General features: G+C 43.1%; 1 protein-coding gene across 1 annotated transcript in view; it reads left to right on the top strand.

Moving 5' to 3' along the window:
* Nucleotides 1–12,171, top strand: part of LOC140468224 (interleukin-12 receptor subunit beta-2-like) — an 84,621-nt gene that overhangs the window by 15,044 nt on the left and 57,406 nt on the right. Inside the window, exons 4-6 of the mRNA XM_072564483.1 lie at nucleotides 5,238–5,392; nucleotides 6,256–6,413; nucleotides 11,285–11,450. Coding sequence (XP_072420584.1) covers nucleotides 5,238–5,392; nucleotides 6,256–6,413; nucleotides 11,285–11,450 — 479 coding nt within the window. The remainder of the gene's footprint in view (nucleotides 1–5,237; nucleotides 5,393–6,255; nucleotides 6,414–11,284; nucleotides 11,451–12,171) is intronic.

Raw genomic sequence — 12,171 nt, 5'->3', positions numbered from 1 at the left:
TTTCTCTGGTTTGATTTGGTTAGGGTTTAGCAGTCTGGCTGTTCAGAGCAAACCGCCAGTCTGTTTTGAGTCTGCTCGTCATAGAATTAGCCAGATGGAAGAAAGTGTTCCATGCTGAATCTCTCTGCCATCTCTCTCTCTCTCTCCTGTAGAACCTGTGTTTGATTTTTCCCTTTTTTGTCAAGGGGTGTTTATGAGGATTGTTGCAAGTATTTGGAACAGCATCATTAAGTTGGGATAATCTGTTGGGGTTTCAGTTAGGTTGTTATTCTATATTCTGTTCTCTTTTGTTTGTGTCTCATTTGGTAATCTTGCAAAACAATTCTGTTTTGCTTAAAACTAAGTTTTTGGGCCTCCTGGAATATTCACTTTACACCTGCTTAAAGCAACTAGCAAAGTTCGGGTCTGGGCTACCTTCTTGAAATGTTTTGTGGGGTCTCACCTGGTCTGTAAGAGATTGGGGGCTCTTTGCGGGATTAGTTCAAAGGTTCCAATTGTGATTTTTGAGAAGACTTGTGTTAGATCCGATTCAGGATTAAGGTTGCTGGATTCTAACGCACCAAGTGGTAGGTGTTAGTGTCTTTTGTTCTAGGTGTTGAATTTGGTTGGTTTAAACAGTGCTTGGGATAGCAATGGCTCTTTCAGTCTTTCAGTTTTCTGGGGGTGGAAGAAGTGACTTTAGGGACCTTGGAAAAGGTGAATAATGCCAAGCTGCTGGAATTGGCAGACAATCTGGAGTTGGAGCTGCTTCCTTCCGTTAGGAAATGAGAAATAACTACAGCAATAGTTCAGCATTCAGCAATAGTTCAAAAGTTGCTGGAAATGCCATCAGAATCTTTAGAAAAGGTTAAAATTCAATTGAGAATGAAGCAGCTTGAGTTCGAGGCAAAAGATAAGGAAAAGGCAACAGAAATGAAACAGTTTGAATTGCGATTAAAAGCAGAGGAAAGACAAAAAGAAGGAATCACTTTAGCAAAAGAAAAAGAGAGAGAAGAGAGAAAGAGATGAAAGGGCGAAAGAGAGAGAATTTGAACTTAAGAAGTTGCAACTTAGACCTGAGTTCAAAAATTAATTTCCTGAGGTAGTGAGAACTCACTTGGAACAGTAGAGAGTTAAAATGGCAAGATTAGCAGCTGAAATGGCAGATTATGAGTTGGTCAATAAATCAAAGCTTTGCTTCCAAAATCAATTTCAATCCGTGAGGGATAGGAATTGGGGAAAACAGAAATCTTCAAGTGGAAAGGGAAGTGAAGTAATCTCAGTGAAGATCATAAGGATAACTTACCACAGGGCAAAATGGAAACCCGTGAAGGGGAAAGAGAAGTTAAAAAGCCTCCAGTGTTTTCACTGCACATGAAATCACTGTGTTGGTGGGTTAGGAAAAGCACTGGGAAGCCAGATGTAGGAAAACAGGATGAGCCAGTGAATTTTGTTGGAGTGGTAATGGAAAACACAGTGGAAGCTAGAAAGCTGCACCAGATTGTACAACCTGGTCAGAGGTTGGTTAAGGAGGAAGTGCTAGATCAATGGGCAGCACGATGGCTCAGTGGTTAGCACTGCTGCCTCATAGTGACAGGGACCTGGGTTCAATTCCAGCCTCTGGTGACTGTGTGGAGTTTGCACATTCTCCCTGTGTCTGCATGAGTTTCCTCCAGGTGCTCCAGTTTCCTCCCATAGTCCAAAAATGTGCGGGTTAGGTAAATTGGCCATACTAAATCGCCCATAGTGATCAGGGGTGTATAGGTTAAGTGCATTAGTCAGGGGAAATGTAGAGTGGTAGGGGAATGGATCTGGGTGGATTACTCTTCAGAGGGTCAGTGTGGACTAGTTGGGCTAAATAGCTGGTTTCCATTCTGTAGGGGTTCTATTCTATTCTATTCATATACCTACGAAGGTAAAGTCTACTCACATAGGCCAGGAGCAGCAGGTAAAGAGATTACAATATTAAAAGATCCTCTCAATTGTTGATGTTGAAAGATGAGGAGATATGTATCTCTGAAAGACTATTGCCAGAAAAAGGTACCAATAAAGACTCCTGGGCAAACTCCCAGCTCTAGGAATACAATTTGGCCTTGCTAATGATATATAGTAGGAGTGCTACCTACTGTGGTTGAAACGCCAGTGGAAATTCAGGCAATTGAACTATTGCGGGACACATATCCTGGGACATTTCCGACTGTGTGATAACGAGGTTACAAAGTCACCAGTTGAAACAGGAAAGATCAAACAGTACAGATAAGGAACTTGAAGTGGAATTAGCAGAGACCCTGTTTGATCAAATGGTTGACTCAAAATAGGAGCAGATAGATAACAAAACAGACACCTTTAGTTCAGAGAAATTAACTGATTTAAAGCAGAAAGATGAAAACTAAGCCAATTGTACCATAAGGCATACACGGAAAATGAATCCAAATGAATCCCTGAATGCTATTATCTCAGAAATGATGTCTTAATGAGGAAATGAAGACCATCACACATTCAGGCAGATGAGAAACGGACAGAAGTTCATCAAGTCGTATTGCCAGTGAGTTATGGAATGGAAGTGTTGTAATGGTGCATGAACTACCAGTAGGGGACATTCAAGGGTGAGAAAAGCTTAAGCTAAAATACAAAAACATTTTTACTTGGACTGTACAAGGACATAGCTGAATTTTGCCAGACATGTCAAATATGTCAGGTAGTTGGAAAACCACAGGCAGTAATAAAACCCACACCTTTAATACACATTGAGGAATCTTTTACAAGAGTCTTAACTGATTGCATAGGACCCCTACCTAAAACAAAAAGTGGGAATCAGTATATGTTAACAATAACGGATGTGTCCACTAGATTTCGATAGGCCATCCATTACACAATATCACAGCTAAAAGGATTGTAGAGGAGTTGTTCAAATGTTTCACGAGATATGGACTACCAACAGTGATACAATCAGATCAAGGGTCAAACTTTATATTGAAATTATTATGGATAGCTTAGGAATAAAACAATTCAAATCGACTGCATACCATCCTGGGTCGCAGGGTCCTGGGAAGTGTTGCTTGCAAGGTGGCATAAGACATTAAAGTTCATGTTGAGGGCTCATAGTCAAGACTATCCAGATGATTGGGATAAGGGAATTCTGTTTGTACTTTTTGCGATCAGAGATTCCCCAAATTCAATCCGTTTGAATTCATTTTTGGGGCATGAAGTGAGAGGACCGCTGAAATTGTTTGAGGAGAAATCAGTAAGTCAGAATTCAGAGACCACCCATTTGAACTATGTGTCAAATTTTAGGGAACAATTAAATAGAGCAGGGGAGTTGGCTAGACAGCATTTAAAGGTATCACAGCGTACAATGGAACAGGAAGCAGACAATAAATCAGAAACTTGCAATTTTGCTATCGGAAATAAGGTATAGGTGTTACTTCCAGTGATAGGTGAATGTTTAAAAGCAAGGTTTAGTGGACGTTATCAAATCAAAAAGAAATCGAGTGAGGTGAACTATTTGTTAAGGACTCCAGACAGAAAGAAATTTCACAGAGAGTGTCACGTGAATATGCTCAAAAGGTATTTTGACAGGGAAGGAAAGTCAAAGGAGACTGTGTTACAGGTTTCAACACAGAGTGAAGAACTCAGTTCAAAGGACATTTCTCAAATTAAATTGGGCAATGAAGAAGTTGTCAAAAAATTGGAATAAATTATAGACTTACAGAAGAAAATCAAAATGACCTGAAAGAGTTAGTACTATCGCATGGGGAGATATGTGGAAATAAGCTGGGAAATACTAACCTAACTATGCATAATTTAGATACAGGAGATGCTGTTCTGATTTAGCAACATTCTCATAGGCATAACCCTCTAAATTGGCACAGGTTCAAAAGGAGGTTGAACGCATGTTTCAATTGAAGTGAATTACAGTGACTGGAGCTCACTTGTAGTAAAGGTGCCAAAACCAGATGGTACCCAATGGTTACATGTGGACTTATCCTGCTATTTCTGAGTAAATAGAAGACCTGGTGGGGAGAAGACCAAAATTGCAGGTGTAGGTTTCAGCGAAGAATGTTACCTCAGATTACAACGGGATCTTGATCAGATGGGCCAATGGGCTGAGGGTAGCAGATGGAGTTTAATTCAGATAAATGCGAGGTGCTGCATTTTGGAAAAGCAAATCAGAGCAGGATTTATACACTTAATGACAAGGTCCTGGGAGTGTTGCTGAACAAAGAGACCTTGGAGTGCAGGTTCATAGCTCCTTGAAAGTGGAGTCGCAGGTAGATAGGATAGTGAAGGAGGCGTTTGGTATGCTTTCCTTTATTGGTCAGAGTATTGAGTACAGGAGTTGGGAGGTCATGTTGCAGCTGTACGGGACATTGGTTAGGCAACTGTTGGAATATTGCATGCAATTCTGGTCTCCTTCCTATCGGAAAGATGTTGTGAAACGTGAAAAGGTTCAGAAAAGATTTACAAGTATATTTCCAGGGTTGGAGGATTTAAGCTATAGGATGGGCATTTGGTATGCTTTCCTTTATTGGTCAGATCACTGAGTACAGGAGTTGGGAGGTCATGTTGCAGCTGAACTGGACATTGGTTAGGCCACTGTTGGAATAACGTGTGCAATTCTGGTCTCCTTTCTATCGGAAGGATGTTGCGAAACTTGAAAGGGTTCAGAAAAGATTTACAAGGATGTTGCCAGGGTTCGAGGATTTGAGCTATAGGGAGAGGTTGAATAGGCTAGGGCTGGTTTCCCTGGAGCATCCCATTGTAATCTGAGGTAACCTTCTTCGCTGTCCACTACACCACCAATTTTGGTCTTCTCTTTACTCAGAAATACCAGGATAACTTATTCAGACAAAGGGAAGGAGAAATGTGGAACTCTCTGCCCCTGAGAAAGTTGTTGAGGCTGGGGGCAATTGAAAAATTCAAGTCAAGAGTTTGATGGATGTTCGCTAGACAGCTTGGGACTGAGATGACAGAGCAGTCATCATCTAGTTGGACAGTGAAAAGGCTTGAGAGTAAATGGCTCAAGTCTCTTCCTATTTTTACCTAACTACACTTTTTACCTACTGTTTTGAACTTTGAGATTTTCGAAACATGGGGGGCATCATTAGCAGGAATTGGCCAACTCTTGCTAGATCCTGTGGCCATTAACAACCTGTCTTGGAACGAGTGAGCAGTATAACTGTCTGTGCTGCTTGAGTTGGGAGGAATCCTTTCAAGCAGTAATGTTCGCACGTGATGGCCTACTCTTCTTCCCACAGCAATGACCCAACTGAAATATCGACCCGTTTACATTCATTGATGTTGGAGAGGAAGCAATTCACTGCAGGAAGAACCTACGTTGCCTGGGTAAAGACCAGTGGCACAGAGAGAGAGGAAAGCTTAAAAAGACTGGAATTCATCATTGATGACATAGGTACAGAGATTGTTGTCATAATCAATGGTTAGCATTTCCATCACACAATGTACAACTAGCTAAACAAAAGACCTTTGGATAACTGTACCAGGCACTTTAGCCATTTCTGTGTCAATTCAGTGAGGGAACTCATTTGCAGAGTGGACTAAACTTTTATCTCTCATCCCTGTGACCAGTATTCAAACTGAGCTGGGAGTGATTTGGCTGCATATCTGTAAGGGTGAAATTTGATGGGGAGGTCAGGTGAACTCTATCAACTCTGGCTAACAATCAACCACATAGCCCTGGTCACACTAAACAACAACTTTACTCACAAACATTCAATAGCCTGTAACTCTTCCTCTCACTGTGGTACAGGTCCCACATACATTGATTTCTCACTAGGGTATGATCCAACACATACTGACACTCACTGGAATGCAGATCTACACACACTGATTTTCACTGAAGTATAATTCAACACCCAGCCTGACTCTCATAGAGGTATGAATTGCCCACATGCTGACTAATACTGGGATACAGGTTCCACAGATAGTGTCTCTCACTGTGGTACAATTCAACATACACTGACACTGACTGGGATACAGTTTTCACACAGACTGACTCTCATTGGGCTAAAAGTCCATACTTTCAAAGGTAAAAATATTGCCTTACCTCAACAGCTAGAGCATGGTAATCCTGACTGGCTTCTGTCTTGATCATGATGAGTTAGTGAGGTTTCATGCAGATGCAGTGATGAAATCTGGAGCCAGATGGTTCAAATTATCGAAGAGCCAGTCTTGGGTTGGAATAGATGTAGTCAATGGTAATGGCTGTCTTTCCAACTGCTTACACTTTCTGAAACTGCTGTATTGTTCCTTTAGTGAAGCCTCTATCTCCAGCTGCTGTGACTGGAGAATTGACACCGAACACTTCAAAATCCATATTTATTACATGGCAGAAACCCAACAACCTCGATTCATCAAAAACCCTCCAGTTTAAGCTTCAGTACAGAGTTGTAGGTGACCTTTTCTGGACTGAGGTAAGTCAGTCTTTGCCCTATGTGTTTGAGCCCTTTAAGAGAGTCAAGTATTGGTGTGCTCTTTAGATGGTGAGAGTAGCAAGTGACAGCAAGGTATGATAAACACAGGCTGGGTGATAAACCCCAACAGATCATTGAACATAGAACAGTACAGCACAGTACAGGCTCTTCAGCCCTCGATGTTGTGTCGACCTTTTAGACAATAGACAATAGGTGCAGGAGTAGGCCATTCAGCCCTTCGAGCCTGCATCACCATTCAATATGATCATGGCTGATCATCCTTAATCAGTATCCTGTTCCTGCCTTATCTCCATAACCCTTGATTCCACTATCCTTGAGAGCTCTATCCAACTCTTTCTTAAATGAATCCAGAGACTGGGCCTCCACTGCCCTCTGGGGCAGAGCATTCCACACAGCCACCACTCTCTGGGTGAAGAAGTTTCTCCTCATCTCTGTCCTAAATGGTCTACCCCGTATTTTTAAGCTGTGTCCTCTGGTTCGGCACTCACCCATCAGTGGAAACATGTTTCCTGCCTCCAGAGTGTCCAATCCTTTCATAATCTTATATGTCTCAATCAGATCCCCTCTCAGTCTTCTAAACTCAAGGGTATACAAGCCCAGTCACTTCAGTCTTTCAGTGTAAGGTAATCCCGCCATTCCAGGAATTGACCTCGTGAATCTACGCTGCACTCCCTCAATAGCCAGAATGTCTTTCCTCAAATTTGGAGACCAGAACTGCACACAATACTCCAGGTGTGGTCTCACCAGGACCCTGTACAGCTGCAGAAGCACCTCTTTGCTTCTATACTCAATCCCTCTTGTTATGAAGGTCAGCATGCTATTAGCCTTCTTCACTACCTGCTGTACCTGCATGCTTACCTTCATTGGCTGGTTACAAGAACACCCAGATCTCTCTGTGCTGCCCCTTTACCTAAATTGATTCCATTGAGGTAGTAATCTGCCTCCCTGTTCTTGCCACCAAAGTGGATAACCATACATTTATCCACATTAAACTGCATCTGCCATGCATCTGCCCACTCACCTAACTTAGATTAGATTACTTACAGTGTGGAAACAGGCCCTTCGGCCCAGCAAGTCCACACCGCCCCACCGAAGCGCAACCCACCCATACCCCTATATCTACCCCTTACTTAACACTACGGGCAATTTAGCATGGCCAATTCACCTGACCTGCACATCTTTGGACTGTGGGAGGAAACCAGAGCACCCGGAGGAAACCCACGCAGACACGGGGAGAATGTGCAAACTCCACACAATCAGTCGCCTGAGGCGGGAATTGAACCCGGGTCTCTGGCGCTGTGAGGCAGCAGTGCTAACCACTGTGCCACCCAGGTCACCCTGTAATCTCCTAACATCCTCTTCACATTTCACCCTGCCACCCAGCTTTGTATCATCAGCAAATTTGCTAATGTTATTGCTCATACCATCTTCTATATCATTAACATATATTGTAAAAAGCTGCAGTCCCAGCATTGATCCCTGCGGTACCCCACTGGTCACTGCCTGCCATTCCGAAATGGAGCCGTTTATCACTATCCTTTGTTTCCTATCAGCCAACCAATTTTCAATCCAATCTAGTACTTTGCCCCCAATACCATGCGCCCTAATTTTACTCACTAACCTCCTGTGTGGGACTTTATCAAAAGCTTTCTAAAAGTCCAGGTACACTACATCTACTGGATCTCCCTCGTCCATCTTCAGAGTTACATCCTCAAAAAATTCCAGAAGATTAGTCAAGCATGATTTCCCCTTCATAAATCCATGCTGACTCTGACCTATCCTGTTACTACTAGCCAGATGTGTCGTAATTTAATCCTTTATAATAGACTCCAGCATCTTTGCCACCACTGAGGTCAGACTAGCTGGTCTATAATTTCCTGCTTCTCTCTCCCATCTTTCTTAAAAAATGGTACAACATTAGCCACCCTCCAATCCTCAGGAACCGACCCTGAATCTATCGAACTCTGGAAAATAGTAACCAACACATCCATGATTTCCCGAGCCACCTCCTTCAGTACCCTGGGATGTAGACCATCAGGTCCCAGAGACTTATCAACCTTCAGACCTAACAGTCTCTCCAACACCAAATTCTGGCAAATATAAATTCCCTTAAGTTCAGATCCTTCAGCCACTGTTATCTTTTATCCTAGTTCCACACAGGAAATGGATTTGCAGCCCAAGATCCCTCTGTTCCTAAGGATTCTGCCATTTACTGTATCCTTTCCTCTTGCATTTGATCTCCCAAATGCTTCACCTCATCTGTCATCCAAATATGAATAAATCCTCTACCTAAAAGTCTCCAATTATTTCCCTACCACTGATGTAAGACTCACTGACCTATAATTTCCTGGATTATCCCTGTTGCCCTTCTTAAGCAAAGGAACAACATTAGCTATTCTCCAGTCTGGAACCTTAGCAGTGGTTAAAGAGGATATAAAGATCTTTGTCAAGGCCCCAGCAATCTCCTCTCTTGCCTCCCTCAGTATCGTGGGATAGATACCAAGGGCTCTGGGGAGTTATCTATCGACAGGTCCTAGAATGTCAACATACCCCTTCCTAATCTTATCCTCATCCGTGTCCTGCTCCTTGGTAAATATCAATGTGAAGTTTTCACTTCCACTCACTCTATGTATAAGTTCCTTCCTTTATCCATGAGTGTACCTACCTGCCCTCTTGCTCCCACTATATGTGTAAGATGCCCTGGGATTCTCCTGAATCCTATTTGCCAAGGGCATTTCCTGGGCCCTTTTCATCCTAATCCCTGTTTCTTGCCTGCTTCCTTTATATTGTTGAAGGGCCTTGTCTGATTTTCTAATCTTACAATGACTCTCCTAATCATGTAGGTGACATTCCCATGCAGCGTCACTCCACTGATGTATTCCAGCAAAACTAATTGCTGATTTGAAGTGAGCCTCCATGTTTTACAAATATCTGATTGGTATCATCAGAGACTTGAGCCCAGTCACATCATGTGAGACTGACAAGGTTGTCAATGCTGAAACAGCTTTTAAATTGACAAATTATATCACACAAGCCCCAACTTTCTCAGCATCAGGGTGGCACGGTGGCCCAGTGGTTAGCACTGCTGGCTCACAGCACCAGGGACCCGGATTCAATTCCCGCCTCGGGCAACTGTCTGTGTGGAGTTTGCACATTCTCCCCGTGTCTGCGTGGGTTTCTTCCGGGTGCTCCGGTTTCCTCCCACAGTCCAAAGATATGCAGGTCAGGTGAACTGGCCATGCTAAATTGTCCATAGTGTTAGGTGTAGGGAAATGGGTCTGGGTGGGTTGCTCTTCGGAGGGTTGGTGTGGACTTTTTGAAGTGAAGGGCCTGTTTACACACTGTAGGGAATCTAATCATTTCCTGAAATCTGGAACCTGTGGGTTTATCCAGAGAAGTCACTGCTGCTGGCTTGTCTGAAGGTTATCAGACATGTGTGGTGCAGTGAATCACATACATCTTGCATTTAGCTATTGTCTAAGCACAATGTACACGACTTGAATTCCAGCCGTAATCGATGCTCCTGAACTCTATGAATAAAGGCAAAATCACTGGAAATGTGAAATAAAAACCTGGGTTCTGAAGAAGAGGCATATTGCATTGGAAATGTTAATGTCTCTCATTCATTAGATGCTGCAAGACCCACTAAGTTTCTCCAATACTTTTTGGTTTTACTTGTTCCTGAATCATTGGTCTTCTGAGGTGGAGGCCCCAAGACCCTCAAGCATGAACCCATGGGTCACCTGAAAGGTCGCCCCTCACTTTCGACCCTGACAGCAGCAGCTTCTCTCCCGTCCTTCCGTTTCCAATTCACACTGTTACACTGTTACACAGGCCCGTGCAGATTCACTGCAGCCAGCGGGAATCTCTGTGCTACTACTGGTGAGGAAGATGTCACTGTAGAGATGGACCAAAATATCACCTAACCTGCTTCTGTACTCAGTGAGCAAAGTAGAGGCTGACAGCTTTCAAAACACTACACAGTTTAATAACTGATCAGAAGGAATTGCCCACTCACTTGTATACTGACACAAAAAAGTTAAAAATCACACAACACCAGGTTATAGTCCAAGAGGTTTATTTGGAAGTACAAGCCTTCAGCAGGTAGCTCGCGGGGCAGGATCATAAGTCACAAAGTTTAGAGTAAAAGATCAAAGTGTCATACAACTGATGCAATGTATTGAACAAACCTAGATTGCTGTTGAATCTTAATCACTTAGAACACACACATATAAGTCTATGGGTGAATTTGTATTTTCAGATTTGCATTTGCAGATACATTCTATTTTGCTCAAAAAGCAGACAATCTGTAGGCAGTCAGTCCATGCTTCATTTTATAAATTACTATTTTGGAAATAGAATCAGTCTGACTCAAAGTTGGGATACAGACAAACTCTAACCTCACAGCTTTAATGCATTGTCTGAGCTGCGGTGTCACCTTTTTAATAAAACGTTAAGTTATCTCCAAACTGTGAGTTGAAAGAAGTTCTGGGATTCACATATTAATGAATTGAAACCTGCATCCCCATTCTAAGTGATTAAAGACTGAACAACAATCTAAGTTTGTTCAATACATCGGATCAGTTATTTGACAATTTGATTTTTACTCTCAATTCTATGTCCAATGATCCTACCCCACACTACCTGATGAAGGAGCAGCGTGACGAAACCTAGTGCTTCCAAATAAATCTGTTGGACTATAACCTGGTGTTATGTGATTTTTAACTTTGTCCACCCCACTCTGACACCAGCTCCTCCACATCACAAGACAAACTGTGAAGGTTAACAGGGAGCTCCTCCCTATACAGAGTTCTCCAGAAAATAACCACATTTGCTACATTACATTAAAGATTTCAAAGGAAGAAATTGGAATCCATTCAACAACTTACGAGTTGGAGGATCTGCAGCCATTCACACTCTATGAGATTCGGGTACAATGTGCACGAGAAGGGGAGACAAATAGGAGACTGTGGAGTGATTGGAGTGCTGTGTCCAGCATTCAAACTTCGGAAGGCAGTAAGTGGACATCCATAACAATACAGATTACAATCTGTCACCCCTCGCTGTAACACACTGATATACTCCACAGCCCTCACTATAACACTCTCTGATATCACCCACACCCCTCACTGTAACACTCCCTGATATCACCCACATCCCTCACTGTAACACTCTCTGATATCACCCACACCCCTCACTGTAACACTCCCTGATATCACCCACATCCCTCACTGTAACACTCCCTGATACCACCCACACCCCTCACTGTAACCCTCTCTGATATACCCCACACCCCTCACTGTAACACTCCCTGTTATACCCCACACCCCTCACTGTAACACTCCCTGATATCACCCACAGCCCTCACTATAACACTCTCTGATATCACCCACACCCCTCACTGTAACACTCCCTGTTATACCCCACACCCCTCACTGTAACACTCCCTGATATCACCCACACCCCTCACTGTAACACTCCCTGTTATACCCCATACCCCTCACTGTAACACTCCCTGATATCACCCACACCCCTCACTGTAACACTCCCTGTTATACCCCACACCCCTCACTGTAACACTCCCTGATACCACCCACACCCCTCACTGTAACACGCTGATATACTCCACAGCCCTCACTATAACACTCTCAGATATCACCCACACCCCTCACTGTAACCCTCTCTGATATACCCCACACCCCTCACTGTAACACTCCCTGTTATACCCCACACCCCT

The sequence above is a fragment of the Chiloscyllium punctatum genome, chromosome 46, assembly GCF_047496795.1.
Source record: "Chiloscyllium punctatum isolate Juve2018m chromosome 46, sChiPun1.3, whole genome shotgun sequence".
NCBI classification, from domain to species: domain Eukaryota; kingdom Metazoa; phylum Chordata; class Chondrichthyes; order Orectolobiformes; family Hemiscylliidae; genus Chiloscyllium; species Chiloscyllium punctatum.
This window is presented reverse-complemented; position numbering and strand designations above follow the sequence as displayed.